This window comes from Lagopus leucura, unplaced genomic scaffold (assembly GCF_019238085.1).
Source record: "Lagopus leucura isolate 7727_CA_CO unplaced genomic scaffold, USGS_WTPT01 Super-Scaffold_100004, whole genome shotgun sequence".
NCBI classification, from domain to species: domain Eukaryota; kingdom Metazoa; phylum Chordata; class Aves; order Galliformes; family Phasianidae; genus Lagopus; species Lagopus leucura.
Genome location: NW_024962264.1, coordinates 58,578,517 through 58,598,025, shown reverse-complemented (window position 1 = coordinate 58,598,025; position 19,509 = coordinate 58,578,517). Strand labels below are relative to the sequence as shown.

At 37.0% G+C, this 19,509-nt stretch overlaps 1 protein-coding gene across 1 annotated transcript in view; it reads left to right on the top strand.

Moving 5' to 3' along the window:
- The window catches only part of CUNH4orf50 (chromosome unknown C4orf50 homolog), a 69,813-nt gene that overhangs the window by 26,836 nt on the left and 23,468 nt on the right, over window positions 1-19,509 (top strand). Inside the window, exons 12-14 of the mRNA XM_042871115.1 lie at window positions 1,091-1,333; window positions 2,454-2,858; window positions 13,503-13,556. Of these exons, the coding sequence (XP_042727049.1) occupies window positions 1,091-1,333; window positions 2,454-2,837 (627 nt within the window). The 3' untranslated portion in view covers window positions 2,838-2,858; window positions 13,503-13,556. The remainder of the gene's footprint in view (window positions 1-1,090; window positions 1,334-2,453; window positions 2,859-13,502; window positions 13,557-19,509) is intronic.

Sequence of the window (19,509 nt, the reverse complement as noted above, 5' to 3'; positions counted from 1 at the left end):
CTGGGGAAATGTAGTTCTTCTCCGACAGACGAACATTCGGCAGATATTAAACCCCACCCCCAATGCATTACATGATGTTATGGTGTGGAATACTGATGACCAAAAATCATAAAACCATGACAACAAGTGATGTACTTAATGCTTATTAAAGACAGAGAGAAAAAGCAATACATTTCTGTAAGTAAAATGTGTTTTATCTTAAATAACAATTCCTGATTTGGATTTATAGTATTTGCATTTCTGGAATTATTGCAAGAGAATTAATGACAACGAAGTGATAACTTGAAATCAGATGCATTAATTTTGGAAGTAATTCAAACAAGCAAAAACCAAAGGGCTGAAAATATTGTTAAAAGTTGTAAATTCATTTTCTTTGCAATTACAAGGAAAAGAATGTATCATTAATCTTGTTTCATTAATAAATTTGTATTTAAGATAAAATTCTACTTCTTTGTGATAGTCATTTATTTGCAGTGAAATCTTCTCTTCCTGTTGGCAACTATTATGAAAAGGTACATTATCAATCAAGCCACCTTTCTGTCTTAATGTGATGTCAGTTTTATTGTTGTACAGTAAAATCAATTAAGTTGATTTAAATATGGAATAAGAGGATGTGCCAAAGAGTCTGTGCAACTGAACTTTTAAAATCCATTAAACTTAACTTCCTTGAGCATTCTTAAGTAGACAAGCTTGGATTGGATTTGCTGCTGAGTAAGATAATATGCGTGAAGGAAATATGCTATAGAAGTTGAAATCCTTCAAGAGGATAAATTGTGAAATCTTTAAAATTAGTGGGTTTTTTCCTAGTTTTTTCTAGTTTTTCTAAATATTCAGGTGCAAATTTGGAATTTTTAGTTCTTGGGGAAGAGTTGGGGAATGCAGGATTCCATTTTAGAAAGAAAGAATGCCTCACGCTTGAAGTAATTGGTATATTAACTACTTATTTTGATAAATATCATTACTTTACATTTGATTTCTGTGAATGTTTCTTGCAATGAATTAATCCAAACAGCTTCCACTTACTCAAAATAAACAGTGCTGGAAAGCTTCATCTACTCTGAGTTTCTAAAGATGACATTTTGTCTTGCAGATGCTGCCTTCTTCCGCAGACATTTTAGAGGCCAGTGGGCAGTCAGAGAATCATGAGGCTTCAGTCAAAGTGAGCAGGATGTCGCGGTCAATACCTGCAACCTTTCTGCAAGAGGCAGATGGCATCCACAGCTCTCACATCACTCCAAATATATACACCAGTTCTCCTGTAAAATTAACAAGTCCAGAGAGGATCATAGCCTTGCATCGGGAACTAAGACAAAACCATCAGAGAAATTGCCAGGTCAGTAAAGTTTATTTCATTGTTTTTATTTTAGTTAAATGTATTGTTCTTGACAGTCATTTTACAGATCCTATAAATATTTGAATGGTCTCTTCCAGAGATGCATGTTTTATCGTTAGTTCAAACAAGCTGAAGATAACAAATTCTTAACGTTTTTCATTATGCATTTTCTTATTGCCTAAGAATGGTTTGATAAAAATGATTAAAAGTTGTTTTCATCATGTACATTCTGCTAAGGTTATCTCTGAAAGTTGTTCGATGTTAAAAAAAAAAAAAAAAAAAAAAAAGGAATTATTGTGTTGATTCTGTCCTACCTTTTTTTCCCTCCATTTTGTTTTTTTAGTGATCCAATTATTCCTATGCCCTGAAGCTCTTACAGTAATTTCCATTAACTGCGGGAATCCTGTTTAGAACAAAGTTGATCAATTGCAATTGCATTTGTGACAGGCTGCTGCTAAACTAAACACGCAAGAGATTTCACCCTGTCTAAGACAACATAACCTCTCCATAATTATACAGAAACAAAATTTGAGTTTGTAATTACTGGAGCCAGTTAGCCAGAGCAGTTATGAATATTGCTGTACTGAATTTTCCTTGCTAAAATAGAAGAAATAAAACAAGCAGTATGTAGTTCCTACTTTTCAACTGTTACATTAAAAAAAAATTCAAGTAAGATGTTAATGTTTGTCTTTAGTTAAGAAGTTTGTTATATAAAAAATGTTGACTCAGAATTCTGGTAACATATAGAACTCATAATTATTTAATCCAGGGGCTACATGCGACAGCTTAAACTGATTTCCCAGCGGTCTTCTTTATCACAGTCATATATAAAAAGGATTGATGAAAATATGGTTGTAGAGGAAAATTATTAGAGAGAGCAGAATGCAAGCAGCTCTTTGATGACCCTGATCTTCGATAATACCTGGATTTATTTTTTTAATACATTTACACCATGTGTCCTTTGATTAAATCACAGGAATAGCATGACACAGACCTATTGTAGAATTTTATGGGAAGCTACAACTGAAATCAACCACAGTGTCCAGACTGACACGTTTTCATATGGGATACAGAAATACACTAGGTGGTCCGAGGTTATATTTTCTTTGTTCCTCCTCAGATGCCTTCATTTGTCTCCTCCAATACAAACTCAAAGGCTGACCCCAACCTGTCCATGACTCATGAGGAAACACCTTGGCCTCCACTCCCAAAGATGAAGGACACACTGGAGCTTTCGAAGCGTGACTGGTCCATGCAGGGGAGGGACTGCTTGTCCAAATGGGATGATGTATTTGGGGGTCAAATAGGAAATCAGCATGCAAGTGCTATTCCCCAGGGAATTAAAGAGAAAGATGTCATTACAAATAATGCATGGCTCTCTAGAGAAAAAACAGATGGCTCAACCTCAGCTACCACAGCAAAAAGCTCTTTGTCAGACATGTTGTCAGCAAGTAATAAAGGTCGAAATCCTGTGGGAAGAAATCAGCTGCATGGGAAAGAATAAAAACCTCAGAAATAAAACAAGGTAAAGCAGCTTAGCAATGTGATACTCCCATTGCAATACTACTTTGTATGTACAAAAAAAAATATTTTACTAGATGTTTGAGGTGCCTGGAAAATTTACATGAAAGAGAGCTTTAATCATTTTTAAGATCAGAATTTGTTAGAAGACTTTAGATAACTGAAACCAGCAGAGTTTTCAACAGCCAGGGTGCTTCTCAATTTTTGCTTTACCGCTTGTCTATGATTTGTTTTTCCTTTAACTGTGAAACAATCTATTAAATCACTTTTGTTTTTATATACAACCTATTTCTTCAGAGTGCATTGGCAAGTTCTGAAAAAATATCTGGCTTGAGTGACGGAGATATTGTGGCATGGACTTCCTAAATTCCTACTTTATGTAAATGTGACAGTAGTTCTGCTGTTAGTAATTCCTTAATGTTGTGGGATTTTTTTTTCTTTTTTTCTTTCAATGAGCTGACTTACAACAGGATATTCTGTGTGTTCCTGTAGATGGTACTATCCATAAAACAGCATCCTTCAATTGTTACTTTTAAGCCCTTTATTCGAATTCCGGTTTGATTTTAGCAGTTTTATTGGACTTGTTTCAAAGTGCTTCTTTAGATGACTGCTTGGGCATTGTGAGTGCCATAACAGAGCTCCTGGGGTAGATACTGAGATGACAAACCCCTATATTCCTGCAGTAAACAAGTGAAGGCAGTGCCAGGCCAGCTGCTCTAGCATAGCTGTGGTAGAGCTTCCTTGTGAACCTGACTCAGAAATAGATGTGGTCTGGTCTGTGTGAACCTTTGATGGAACATGAGGTAATGGGGGGGAGCAGGAAGGAGGCATGTGTGAGCCAAGATAACTTGAGTCTGGAAAATTTAACAGAGCATGATTGCAAATTACCCTAAACACTTAATTTATGCCATTTATGTTGGGATCGTACCAACCAGGGCTGATATTTTTGGAAACTCAATTATTCAAATTTCCTAGCTATCATTATTTTTAATCACTTTTATTAAGAAAGGGCATTTTTTAACACACGTTAATTTGTGACACTGTTCTGTGTTTTTTCTCTGCCTTCATTGATTACCTCCAATTGGTTCATAATGCATTATTGCTTTTTTTGATGCTGCTCCTCCAAAGCCAGAAACAAAATGACTGGTTTTGAAAAAGTATTAATGCACATATTCACGCCTCGTGGTGGGAAACCCATCTTAATTTGCTCAGTAATGTAGCAGAGCAATTGCTTACGGCAGTAACTGAATTGGTCTTCATCCAAAACCTCTTTAGAAAATACACACCAAGTGTCAAGGGAAATAGACTCTGAAAATGATGTTTTAAAGCACTGTTTAAGCAGAGACATCTATGAGTATCTAACATCTGGAATTCTGCTCTAATCTGGCTTCCTATTCTTTCTAATGCTGGCTGATGTCCTGTCACAAGTTGTTTTATTTAAGACTAGGATATTTCAATGTAGAAAAACACATTACTTGACACTACAACTTTCATATTGATAAAATGATGCTTTAAAGCACTTAGTGAAAACTTTTTTGGAGCTTCATCTTGCTGACAGCAAATTACATGAACTGGTAGCTCAGTTCGGCTAGAGGTCAGATGATAATACATGAAGCATGTTAATAATAAGGGTATTAATCATAATATTGTGTGATGGTAAGATAGCCTGTTATCATAAATACCATAGTATCTTACCATGAAATGAAGCCTTTCCCACTCCACTCTCTTTCTGTCAAACTTAACTATGGTTTATCTATTATGCTTCGTGTTACAGCTAAATAGGTTATTTGGCCCCATTTTTCCTTCTGTTAAAATTAGTTGTTTCCTGAACAAGGTCTGCAGACACGCACAGTTTTAATTGTGGGAACAGACACTTACAGACATATTTCCAAAAAGGAGCTGCATAACATGTAGTGGACTCAAGAAATTCCGAAGGCCAATAGATTATTTGCTGGCACTTTGTAGCTTTGCTTTGCAAGCCATAGATTTGAATTAAAATCCTTCGGTTTTTTTAATTCTTTAAGAAACACGTTCTTCCTACAACAATAAAAAAAAATTAAAGATGTGCAGATAACAAAGTTCTGACTTTTCTATCCATCGCTTTTTACTTCTGCTAAGTAAAAATGCAAGATTTTAGATACTGCAGGGGAGGAATGCTAATGATTTAGCAGCGTTCATTTACAGTGTTACCTACAACAGCCCTAGGAAAGATGGATCATCTAAAGGCTTTCTTTTTGAAACTTCTGTCCTACTCCATTTCATCTTAACATTGAATAGGCAAATGAGGAATGATAGTCATATTATGCCAAATAATTTTCTGCTAATTGGTGTAAAAGATTAGATGATGGTTTGTATCAGCAACAAGGTCTTTCAAATTCTTTAAACACTGTCATTTATAGAAACCAGCTCCAAGTTGTACAGTGGCAGGCCAGTGTTTGTATACTGGTGTCCTGCCAAGCTGAAGCCCTTTGGGAGTCTGAGCTTGCTGAGTGATTCATATAGAACAATTAATATTTCCTCTTATTCCATAATTTTTTTTTTTTTTTTTTTTTTTTTTTTTGAAATTGAGGGCTGGTAACAGCAAGCATGCTTAAATAACATATCTGAACAATTGATTTGTGTTAATTACCTGTTGCTTGGTATCCAAGGACTGCTCAAGTGAAATGGCATTATCTGAGCTTGATGGGTTTATCTGCACGCCTAGAGGGAAACTGGACATCAGTATACATCCTACTAACCCGCACTCTCAGAGCCTGATTTCCATCAAGACCCTTTCAGTTACAAAGAACTTGTTAGAAATGTGGCAAAGCTGTTTGCTGGGATCAACAGTTCACGTAAACTCATTCTTGTTAATACTTTCAAGTAATCTTTGCTGTTCTTTTTTCCATGCTTGAACTCACCAGTACTAAAGCCAAAATATCTTATTTTAGCAGCAAAGTTTTCTCTTTTCTCTCTTTTTTTAAAGAAGTGTTATTTAGACATAGAATATATATGCAGTACATGGAAGAAGTAACCTGAAATAGTGCACACAGTGCATTTTAATGGCTACCTGAAAGATAAACTTGGAAAATAAAATGATGATGCAGCTCAGGCAAAAAAAAGGGAGCAAAACTTAGGGTGTTCAGTGGAAGTGATGCCACCATTAGCTCTAGGTGCTCATGGTGTTAAAACATCTGGAGAAAAGGGAAATGGGTTCTTGTGGAAGCCTATCAGTTCCTATCTAATGCTTTTTTCATATTGTAAAAATCTTTATACAAGATCTGGTGATGAAATTGGAGGCTCAGACCATGGTAACTCAGTCTCTTGCTCAGGACTCTCATTGCTATGGGTCAGAATAAAAATGAGTAGCCAATGATTGTATTTTCTGCAGTCCTTAATAAATCACGATTACATTTTTGAGTGGCAACTCAGATGTGTAAGAATGCTATCTAGTATCTTCTTAGAAACAACCTTTTCCTTTAGTCTTTAATCTGATGAATATTAAAGCCCCTTATCAAAACCAGATAATGCATGGAAGGTTTTTTCAGTGCTGACCTTTTTCATATGGCCTGATTAAACCAAGAAACTCCCATCTATTTGTGCAATTGTATTCTTAACAGGCCAGCCAGCTGGTAGCTTTACTTAAGTCTGTCATTCTTGCAGCAGCTTTTTCTTGTGAATAAAGAGAATATTTTCTTTCCCCAGACTGTGTCCCAGATCTTATCAGTCAGTATAATGGTGAACCATGGGACAGTGTGTTCCTTTACACATAAATACAGATAAAATATTTATGAACATTTGTATCCTTATATATGGATAAATACAGGGGATTAGCATAAATGATGGTAATATAAAATAATCGGGAAAAGTTACTTTCTGCAGAGAAAAAGATCAATGTTTGTATAAAAAATTTTTAACACTTTTTTTGTCTTGTTTTTGTACGCATAACATCTTGAACTTTTGCTCCTGTACTGGAAACTAGACTGACTTGCACCCTTGTTAAGATCTTCTGAACTCTAGTGAAAGGATATTTTTACAGATGATGGGTCAGGTTCACAGCATGCTGCAGCAGCTCTGTTTCAATCTGGTGACCCAGACCAGCTGTTACCCTGGTTTCTCAAGAACTGAGATCAAAGGATCAACGATAGAAAGAGAGGAGTGTGGTTTTACTTTTGTTTGTTTGTCTGATTTGTGGTGTACAAAGAATATATAATCAACAATTAATCAGAAATTCAGGTGTGAGCTGTTCTGTCATGATGTGAGAACATGGAGCAGAGTAAATGGGAATTTCAGCAGAGAACTCTTTGAAGTTCATTTGGGTTGCACTTGCACTACTTACTTTTAGACAAGAGTGAGAAGTTTTGAATGGTGTTGCATCTCAGCATATTGCTGTCTGGCAAAGCATTCTTTAAGTGTCATTTTTTTTTGTAGTGTGGCTCTAAGGCTTAAAATTATGAGTGATTCTTTCGTGCTCTGAGCCACAGCTAGAAAGGGAGAACGTGGCCATCTACTGGTGCCCTGTCTTGCCCCCACCATCTGCTGGGTTCCACCTCTCTATTTTCCCATCTGTATGCTGAGGACTTTGTCTCTCAACAGACACATCCTAGTTTCCATCTGGCTGCAGGCAGTCCCTTCTGGTGAGGGGGCTTTAAAATAAACCTAGTAGTGAGGCTGCCTTTGGCAGTGGCTGGACGAAACTGGTAGTTTATGGATGTTCTTGGAGCTTACCTTGGGGTGCACAAAGCTGTTCTCATCTCTCAGAAGACATCTCGCAGTTTAGGATAGCTCAGCCAATGATGTGAAACTTCACAGCAAATGTTAAATGTGTTTTGGAGGCAGAGAGTTTGTAATCATCTCTTTAGTAACTAAGCTTGAATCCTGCTTAACTTGGGATCTAGAAAGTGGGATTCATTACACCAAGTGTAAAGTTAATCTCCTGAAACCTCTGACAGTCCTGAAGAGAAATCAGCACTAGGTCTAGAGGACAGGGTTCGTCTCACAACAGTGTAGGTCTAAAACAGGCACTGCAATCCACACTCTAGAGCTGACCCTTCAGCTCTCTGACTGTAAAGTTGAGACAAGGGGGATCTTGAATGTCAGGTCTTTAGTGCAGAAGAAAGGGAAGGTGATTCCTATCCTCCTCCTGTGTCCTAAGCAGCTGCTGTCTCAAGAGAGATAACTGACATTAACACTCTTTCTTATGATGTTCTCTTTTATTTTTTAATGTTCTGCCTCAGGACTTTTCTTCTGTATGTATTCCGTGGGTTATCTATGTCGTTTTATCTTTATTTATATTCTTCAATTCTTTTGAATTCACTTTAAGGCATTTATGTCACAGTTCATAAATATATTAAATAGGAAATAAAAGGTGTACGTAAATCTGAAGCCTTATTGACCTGACATAAATTCTCTGGAGCCCACAAGAGATCAGAGGCGACATTCATCAAGTGAGGCATTGAGTGTACATCTGGTGCTAATACTCAGGAGTTTTAGCATATAGAATGTTTTGCAAATAGAATAAATTCACTCTTCTTCACAGAATCACAGAATTGTAGGGGTTGGAAGGGACCTCCAGAGATCATCACTTCACCTGTGAAGTGTGCACTACTCTTTACTCACATATCCCCTTGAATAGTGCAAAATAGAATAACATGGAAAAGAGAGTAACAGCTTATAAAGCAGTGTATTCAAGTGTGTGGATTCAGCCTGGTTTGTGGTAAGTTTTCTTCAGTGAATTTATACCTGCAGTCACTGCCGTTCTTCTGGGAAATCACGTAAGCACATGTTTCCTTTAGAGGGCTTCTGACCCCTTTTGTGTTCTTCTCCTTAATTTCTTTGTCCTAAGTAAGGTGATATTAAAAGAAATCCTTGGCGGTAATCATTCCCTGGGAGCTTTACAGAGTGTAAAGGATAGAAGAAGTTTCTGCTGCTTCTAAATTAAAAGCAATTGCTCAGACTCTTGCAAGTCTCCAGGAGATGACATGTCCGCTAAGAATGAGTGCAGCCCTGTGCATGAGCAAACTGAATGCTGGGGAAAGAATAATGTGATTGTTAAGACACATCCTTCAGTTTAATAAACCATTTTGAGGAGAAGGATCTGTCTCAGATTAAAAGTAGTCCTTGGGAAAAAAAAAAACAAACAAACCATAATCTAAACTTTAGCATGAAAGTAAGCACTCTTCTTGCTTGAAATAAACATACTTTTCTTTCTTCTGTAGTACTGGGTAACTTCCATAGTAGGTTAAAACTACTGTAAATCAATCATGTGTGAACAAGGTTATTATATTAGCAGTATTATTAGGAATAACAAGCTTATATTCTTTGAATTTATAAGCATGCATGTTTTATTTCCTAAGCTAGTTTTTCCCTCAGAAGAGCTTGTCTTGTCTGTAAGACCTATTTGTAATATCATGTTATATGCCATAAAATGAATTACTACCTTTGAGCTCTCAGTTATTCAGAAGTCGTAGCAATACATCTCTCCTGGATTTTCTGGCTGGTTAATGTTAGGGGCTTCCTCCTGCTTTCAAATGATTGGTTTGGGACTGATTATCAAGTCATATTGTCATAGTAAATTCGAATCTGTAGTAAGTCTGAATCTGCTTGCCACTCTGTTCTTTGAATCATCAGAACTATATTCCATCTGTGTGTTTTACATTGGGAACCCTATGCATCAGTGCCATTATATTCCCAGACACTGCAGAGCTGACATCCACCCACCCATCCATCCATCATCTATATTCTGAAAGAGATTAAAACATCGATCACACAGACCCCAGGCCCTGGATGGTGTATGGTTGCCATGTTCATTTTCACCCTCTCAGTACTGTTCTTGTGATTTCTAAAGATGTAGGATCCTTGGTATTTTGGGGACTGCTGCAGCTGAACACAGCATTATCTGTTTAGGACCACACCATTAAAAAATCAACTTCTAATTTATTGCTTCAATTATAGACCTGCTTGATAGCCTGTGACACAAGCTGAACTCATGTTCAATAATTAACGTGAAATAAAAGACAGTGTTACATGGCCCAGATAGATTAGATGTTCTTTATTTAATCCTGTCAGTCAGCCACAGCTGTTAAAATTTATATCCTCATAAAAGAAGGTACCTATGCTGCTGGAGGTTTTCAAGCTAAAAGCAATTCATGCTGGAATAAAGTATACATCCAGAGCATATATCACTCAACAAGACAAGAAATAAGCATCCATAAATATAATCAGATATTTATGTGGGCATATGCTTACACAAATATGACTTTTTGCCACATTGTTATAGAAATTTTTACAGTTGTAAGAAGGAATTTGATATTGAGATCTAATGTTCTTTATATTTTAGTTTCTAACTAACTCCTCTTACGCCTTTGAAAACATACCCTAATTTAGTGAATTTGATAATACATGCCCATATATAATCGCATACAACCAAAGATGTGGATTCTTGGCGATTTTTAAATTATGCTTTGATTCGGTGCAAATTTCCGATTGAAATACTTACCCATGGGACAATATAAATAAAAGTAGATGAATCTCAGGATTGTTTAGCTTTGTGAAGCAGTTGAACTTTTGTAAAACTTGGCAAGATAATAGGAGTGCTGAAAAGACAATTAGTCACACTGGGCGTCAGCGTTAGGAAGATGCAGAGTTGGCTGCTGTGCCACAGGAACAGCATAGTCCTCATTCACATGTAGGACTTAATGGGAATCCACAGATATTAAATGAATATTCCCATTGGGAAGGACACTCTTCTCCTTTTTGTGTGGAAAAGTCAATATCTCATCAGGGAACCCTTCAATACAGAATATTTTGAGTGAGCATATGATAAATAATATTCTTATCTGCACTTGGGATATAGGGAAAATGATTTTCCTGGTATAATGAGTAATAAGTAGAACAAAGATCACTTGGGAATAAAATACAGCTATTAGATCCATTTGATAATTTCCATCTGGATGGCATTTGCTTCTCTCTGTAAATGGAATAGGAGCTGCCTATTTCTGGGCAATCTGTTCCATTTCTTTTACAGGAAAAGACAGTTTAGCTGTTCCTTCCATATGGGCATACATTATTACATCTAACAAACATGTTCATCTCTCATTTTAGCCAGACCCTCTAAGCACTCTTAATTCCTGTGTGGGTTGGGATGGGGATTGAATATCCTATTTTCTTCTTGTTTCCTCTTCACAAAGCAATAAGGAATGGAGAAGAACCACATTATTCTGTATAATTAGGTGCTAGTTAGTTTGATAAAAATAAACTTTACTTGAGGGAGTGGAAATCAAGATAGCTATAAAGGTAACCGTGTAATCATTGCTTCTCTTGGCCTGGTGATGCTGTATGAACACTGGTCTGCAAGTTTAGCTATCGTGGGCTTCAATTCATGCTAGTCCTGTCATAAATTAAGCTGGTTCTGTTTTAGTACTCACTCTTCTTTAAAACAGAAAAATATTCTAAGGGTTAAGAAAATCACTATAGTTGTTTTGGCTAACAAAAGGGGGGGGGAAAAAAGGTCACAAATTAAGAAACTAAAGAAAATACTGCAGATAAGAATATGGTGTTTTAGGACTGCACCTCTCTCATCTCTCCACTGCTAGTGACCCCTGGATACTGGCTGTTCTCTCTTTTTTGCTTTGGTTTAGCTTGCTGGGCTCTTTCATCAGGGAGTTTGAGCTTTGTTTTACCACACCCAGTATCCTATGGACACTGCTGGTCTCAGTGTGCCTGGGCAGCTTGACTGGAAGCTCATCCACAGAACAGTTTGAAGTTAAAGCAGCCTTTTGTTGCTGTCACTGATACACATTTGCACAATCACTGAAAGTTGTCACTCGGCATCAGATCCAGGATGCTATTTTTAAAAAAGGGTGGGGATAAAAAAAACAAAAAAAAAAAAAAAAAGGAAGATACGTGGAGTATACTTTCTGATCTCCAGAATTTCATGAACAGTTCTTTTGCATTTTCCATGTGAAATGCAGTCTCAGCATGCTGGAGGCCTTTGTTGCTTCATAGCATACAGCCAGAATTAGAGAGCTTCAGGTGGGTTGAGTCAGACTTGGTAAATGATGAGACAGCAAAACACGTTGTCTGTTCGGGCTGGGGAAGACATGTGCAGCTCTATGGAGCCTGGATGCCAAAGGGCTTATTGGGGAAAGCAGAAGAAAAGGGTTAAAATGAAGAAACAGATGCTGTCTAGTCAGGAATTCACATTCATTTTGTTTACTCACCTGGCTATTGAGGAAACCCCGTGAGAAATAATGTGTGCTTTCAGCTGCTGACCTTTCTATGAGACTGTGACAAATACAATGTTTTGTTTTCCACAGAGAGCTGATGTGTGTTACTGCTGCGTCACTTCAGTTACAGCTGTGGATTTTCTTCTTCTCTGGAAGTAGCCTTAAATGAGACAGAAGTACTACCTGATTCGCTAGCACAAATTAAACTGTCAGCTGAGTTTTGCTTCCTTTGCCACAGCTCTTAGAGCTCTCTCTTTGCTCTTTAAGATTTGATCCAAATAGGTCATGGCTGTTTCAATCCTGATGTGTGTGCCACCTTGGCTCGGCTAATATCTAACCCTTCAGCAGTTGTTAAGGGGAGTCACATCATTAAGAATTTATTTTATGCCTTGAAGCCTTTTTCAGCCCTTCCAATTTCAAGATGATATCAGCTACTACTGGCAAAAAGGGGTGCTGGGCTGCAGGTGTCAGTGCTGGGATGAACAGGCTGTACCTGAGTGGCACCTCACACATGTTTTGGACATCCTATCAGCAGTTGAGGTCCACCATTCTGCTTATTGGTGCAGTTATTGTAGGAATAATTTCATTAAATTCTTACTTGAGTGGTCACATCCTCCTGTATTCTACAGGCATGTACTAGGAAAGGCAAATTGCCATTTTTTTTTAAATGTAGTTTCTTGTGCTTACAGAATGAGACCTGCATGTGGATAGAATGGAAATATGCTTGCAGACAGAAAAGAAAGACTAAAAAATAATAATAAAAGACAATAACTGAAAGCAGTTACTTAGAGGAAAAGACCAGCGCAGTCTGATAGTCTCCAAGGCCTTGATCATTTGCAACTCCATGAATTCTTGAAATAGTATCAGTTCAAATCCAATCAGTGAACCTTGATTAAGTTGTCAAGTTGAACCCACATTAGATTTCTGCATGTTGTTCTTTACTATGTGCAGGATGCTCACTGCTTGAGTGTGTTTTGTCCAGAAGCTGTGATGCCCCATTCCTGGAGGTGCTCGAGGCCACGTTGGGTGGGACCCTGGGCAGCCTTATCTGATGGGTGGCACTCCTGCCCACTGCAGGGGTTGGGCCTGGATGGTCTTTAGGGTCCCTTCCAAACTAAGCCTATGATTCTGTGTTAACAACCACTTTGTTATTAACCAATGGCTTTTGTAGTGTACCTTGGCTCTTATTATTCCTGGTTTCCCTTTCCTCTTACACTTGTACTCGAGTATCAGTCTTCACTGTGGAGCATCAGTTTTACAGAAGAATCTATCTAGCAAACAACAGCATTGTTTATTGATGGCTATTGTACTCACATTTCCAAAGTCATTTCAGGACATACGTAAAGCAAAATTTTTGAAAAATTCTCAAACCTTTCTACTCCAAAATTATGTGCTTTAACAGAAATCACCACTTAAAATTTTTTTTGTTTTTTATTTTTTAGGCTAGAGAAAATACTCATTGGGCCAATTCCTGAGCACAGACAAAACCTCTGGAGGTAAGACTATTACAATTGGAATCCCTTATCAGAGCTTGTAAGGTAAATCAGGCAATTATAGTAAAAGGGGAAGGTGGAATAAATTAGAAAACAAAGGGATACTATTTCTTTTTAAGATACTGTTTCTTTTTAATTCCATGTAATTGCTTCTACAGGAAATATTTATCATGCCATTTCCTCTGTGGAACTCCAGACTACTTTTATGCTCTGGAAATCCTAATTCTCACAAATTAAGTGCAAAGTGAATTTTGTCTATCTATCTATCTATCTATCTATCTATCTATCTATCTATCTATACATATAAAAATGAAATTAGAATCACTTCTTTTTAGTTCTTTAAAGCTGTGTATGCACAACTAGCAACTTTATGATTTCTCTTCCTTTTTTTCAGTAGCTGTCAGTTCTGAAATGAGCATTGAAAGCCAAAGTATTTATGTCTCCTAAATAAGTCTTAAGACTTATTTATATCCCCCCAAAATGGCAGAATGTTCATTCCACTGTCGATTATTATGGAAAGCAGTCACTTTTTTAGGTTGAAGTTATTCTCTCAGACTCCTGCACCAAGAAGTTAGCAGCGATGTTTTCAGATATTGTCTTTTTCATTTTATCTGCTATGTTATTACACCTGCTTCTTTTAATTCACTATTTTGTTTGCTGAAGTCTTCTTTCCTTAAAATAATCCTATTACCATGTGCAATTTGATGAAAACAATTAGACTGTATAGCTAATGGAAGAAGACTGTGACTGAGATGAATAACTTTATGTTTTGCTACAGCATAGAGATAGTGGGAAAATTCACAGTATTGTTGAGGAAATACTGATACTGGAAATCCCTATTAAATCAAAGCATTAAAGCAAATGCTGAAATCATTTTGTAACTTCAGTGCTAAAGATGGGTTGAAAATTGTTGAAAATGGCCAGTGCTGGCCAGTGGGTTGAAAATTGACTTCGTTGTAAGGACTCAGATGAAATGTTATGCTAAACTGAGAATACTGTTGACTTTCCTCACCAAAAGGGAGAAAACTCCAACGTCTGCACTTATGCTCTGCTAATGATAATAGTATTCTGTGTGGATTTCGTTTTTTCTCCAGGGATCACTTTGCCAGTTGATTTGGTCTGTGTTATTAAAACAGTGTGGAAAAGCAACCAGCAGTTCAGAGAGACCATAGATGATGACTTAGCATGTTTTAATATGGCTTTCATTGCAGGATACAAAATAATAAGATTTTAACATAAATGAACTGTTAATATTTTATCTCAAAAGGCATTACATATTTTTAATTTTTTTTTTTTTTTTTTGTTTATTTTCATTTGGATAGAGAAAATTCTGCATGTTAATTTTTGTTAGTGTTAATTTTCAAATAGAGCACATTGCTCTTGAAACACTCAATAAAATCAATATAGCCATTTCTGGTGACAAACACAGATTTGATGTGTTTTGCACAGTGGTCACTGACACATAATCTATCATGTTGCCTTACAAAAAAAAAAAAGAAAAAGAAAAAGAAAAAAAAGCCAGCAAAGTAGGTAGAAGTGTATTTCATCAGGCATCATCAGGATACTTCTGTATTTAACTATTTAAAAGTACCTTTCACATTATTACTCTTATTTTATTAAAAAAAGAATTAGCTATATTTCCTATTCACAAAAAATGGGCTGAATTTCCAGCTCATTATTTGTTTTGGCTCAACACTTGGACTTTGACAGGAATTGGAGAGGTTGTACGCTGTTGCTCAGACATCTGATTTCTATCAACAATTCTCCTCCCTTACATGGATCATGTAATGCTTGTTTTTATTGTGTTCAGGAAATTCATGCGCTTAAGTCTTGTCATCTTTCACTTTGCTCTTTAAATAGAACAGTTTTCTCTTTTGCTGAGGTACAGAGAGATTAAGTGAAAGTCTGAGGTCATGTACAGACTGTAGAAAACTGGAGCATCAATGATCTAAGTCTTAGTTAACTACTGGATTTATTCCTTATTTGTGATAGGTTTTGGTACCTGGAAGATACAGGAAATCTATATTTAACAATGGATGCAATAATTCACATTTATATAGTTATTGAAAACTTGTGTAGTCTTGAAATAGATATTTTTGTACAGAAATTAGAGTTTATAGTCCATACTTTGATTCTTTGGTTGAATTGCTCTTAATGGAGGACACGTGCTTTCAGATTCATTATGAAAGTTAGATTATTTCTTTCCTTCCTGCTGTGCTTCATCTTTTCCAGCCACAGTACAGTGACATTCATCACTTTCAAAGTGAGTTCCATGCTTCTTCGAGTCTATCTCATGTCCATTTCATTTCCTCCATTTTTTTCCCCCCTCACAACTGCTCAGGAACATGCTGTAGCTCACTTGGACCTCACGTTAACCAGCACAAACATGGTGACTGATTCAGGATCATTTGCCCCTTTCATCTGAAGAAAAGAAAAATCTCATTTCAATTAACTGCTCAAAGTGCATTCTGTAAACAGTGAATCACAGAATCATCAAGGTCAGAAAAGACCTCCAAAATCATCCAGTCCAACTGTGTACCTACCACTAATATTTCCCCACTAAGCCATGGCCCTCAATACCACATCTAAATGTTTCTTGAGCTCCTCCAGGGACAGTGACTCAAACTCCCTGGGCAGCCTCTCAGAGAATAAATTTTTCCTGACATCCAACCTGAACCTCCTCTGGCACAACTTAGACTCCTACATCTGTGTAGAATTAATTTAAATATATGACTTTGCCTTCCTGTTTTCTGAACATTGTCCCAAGCACAGAATCACAGAATCACCAAGGTTGGAAAAGACCTTCAAGATCATCCAGTTCAACCATCCACCTATCACCATTAGTACTCACTAAACCATGTCCCTCAACACAAAATCCAATGACTTCTAGTCATTCTGCCATTTAAATTTATGCATGTATTACCTGAAATGACTTAGGACAAATTTATATATACATATATGTATTTAGGAGCAGTTCTTCAGGCTGTTTTAATTAGTCTTTGAATTTGGCACTTCATTATATTAAGAGAGATTTATTATCACATGTGGTTACCATATGTCTGTATCTAGTGGTTATTGGTCAGCATTTATATTGTAGTGCCCTGGAGAATATTTTTTGCAAGCAGAAATTACAATTTCATGGATGAAGCCCTTGCTCAGCGTTACCCTATGAGTAGATCCTTTGTGCAGTCCCCATGAAATCTATTGCTTCCTGAGCATTACACTGTACCTTGGCATGCTAAGCTGAAATTTAACCCAAATAACCCTAGCTGAGTTAAGTGGGCTGTAGATGTAGATACTGACTTAGGGGAAAATTTGGCTACATCAGAACAGCCTCAGTAAGAGAGTGACAAGGACCTGTGGCATTTCACTTATGCAGGAAACACTAATTTGGTTGGAGAAGGTCTTGTGGCTTTCTGTAATGCAGGGTACAGGCAGAACAAGCTGACAAGTTTCTATGAAGGACTGGAAATGTAACTTTGGCTTTAAAATAGAATTAGAGTTGCCTGAACATTAATGGTGTTCAATTATTTAAAGATGTTTAAGCAAGTCTGTTACCTAAATATGCATGTATGGGGAAGGGTAGTAAAGAGTAGTGAATACAGGATTTAGCCTAATATAGTTATCTTGGGTTTTAAGTTGTTAAATACACATTACTATCTCTGGTTGCTTTTTGGCAGTCAGTGGTAGGTGGGTGTGAAACTGAAGATTTAATAGGACAATTTCCAGTCACTCTTGTGAACATTATGGCTATGCCAGGGTCAAAGAGGTTTTGAATTGTTTGTCTCCAGCTCTGAGAGAGAATCTGCTTGCCACCATCTGAGTCTGTTTAAACAAATCATAATACAGCAGATGCTATGCAACATAGATCACCCTTAAATATCCACCCAAGACTTCATGACCACCAAAGGCAAATATCTATCCTATATTAAATCCTTTAAACTAGTTGTAGGTTCTATAGAATTGTTTGAGTTAGGAGAGGCCTTTAAAGTCCATCTAGTTCAACTCTCCTACATCTGAAGCTGTATCAGGTTGCCCAGAGCCTTGTCCAGCCTGACTTTGTCTTGTATCTTTTTATTTTTTTCCATGCTTATATACAGATGAGGAGTTGTGTAAGTCTGCTATGAATTCAGCAAGTACAAAGTAGCTCAAGTCTTTGTTGAATGACATTATTTATTCTATTAATATTTAATGTGGAGGAACCAGTGAACTGCATAATTTGATAGAGATGTGTGTGCTGCTCCCCGAACACCTCTAATGCTGTCATGCCTTCTTCACTTTTTAGAAGTTATATGAAGGAATAAACACAAAATGCTGTGTTCTGATAAAAAGCACAAAGCAGGTTAATAGGATGTGGAAGAGCACACATTTTTTTCCTGGCAGTTTTTCTGTAAGTTGCTTGGGACTCACCAGGTCTCTTGGGCCTATTGAGCTCCTCAGGGGCTTCCTGTCACTCTCAGACGTGTTCCCATGACACAACATGACATGGGATGTGCCTTACAGATGCATTTTTACTTCTCCTGGGATTTGCAGTTCTCCCCACAGTGAGGCCCTAGCAGATACCAAGTCCGTCCTGGCAAGCAGTGGGGTGAGACCAGGTCACTTTGCTCTTGGTAGCATTGTTGCTGGTTAGGCTTTTCCATGCTTGTTAGATTTGAATGCTGACACATCTTTGGAGTCTATTATGGCAGCTCTCCAATGACATCATTTGCAGTCATTGCTGTAAGTACACTGAGGTTAGGTTTATTTCTCTGAATATATACTGTGAAACATCACCAATTCCATATTGCCTGTATGTTCTTTTCCCCAGATGTCTTAATTGTGTCCTGTTATTTGCTTCTGTCTGTGAGCTAAAAATCCATAACCCATTTGACCTTTCACTCTTCATGTCAATGCCTTGCATCTGTCCTTAGAAACTCAGTAGCTTCTCCCACTGGAGATACTGGCTCCTTTCTCTGCCTTTCTACCTGTGTGTCCTGTTGATAAGAATATGATAAAGACTATGGAAATACCATAAACCATATGGCCATAGGATAGATTAGTTTAACTTGCCCCTTTGGCCCCTCCACCTGGTCTCTACTTCCAGGGACTTGTCCAGAACTCCATGCCACTGAGCTGCAGCTGTCATTAAAAATACAACAGGTAGGATAATTTTTTTCTATTTCTGGTGAAAATCCCACAGATGAAAAATCACTCTTTTGTGGGTCCTGTGAAGGGGATAAGGCTCTCTCAAAACCCATTATATAAAAATATTTTTATGTCAAGGATAATTGCTAAAGTCCAGAATATTATTGTATTCTCTCCCAAAGGAGAGAGAGACATTTTTTTTCAGTCTGATTCAACACTTTTAGTTCTTTAGAAGATTAAAATCATAATATATAGTCTAAAGAACAAATTTAATTTTTAAAGAATTTTATGACCTCTTGTGAGCTCTTTACAGTAGGATTGCAAATGCCAAAACCTGGAGCAGTGAAACCATGAGGTTCTTGGCTAAAAATATATTTTTCAGTTTTCTAAATAATGACAAATAGAGAACAAAGACTTTAATCAGTAAGAATGTAAAAAGATCTGCATTTCTCACAGGTAAGCTCCTCTGGGAGATAACCAGTCTGTATATTACATACCATACAAAGTATTACAATCTCTACTGGCTCAACCAAATCCTTTACAAGTCAAAGGACTTACTTCAACAAAAAGCTTCTTCTAGTATTTTACCAAAAAATATTGCTTAATGAATAATATTGCAGAAATAGTTGTAGAAAACTTACTCATTTTACAATGAATACATCTTCTCTTTGCAAACTGTCTTTAAAAACAAAAAAGACCATGTAGCATTTCAAATCAGTATTCAAATTGCTGGTGTCTCTGGCTTGCTTTCTAGAAGTTGAGCACCTGCTATAGGTATAGGAGACAAGGCCTGTGGTCTGAAGTTCAGCCTTGCTCTGCAAAGAAACAG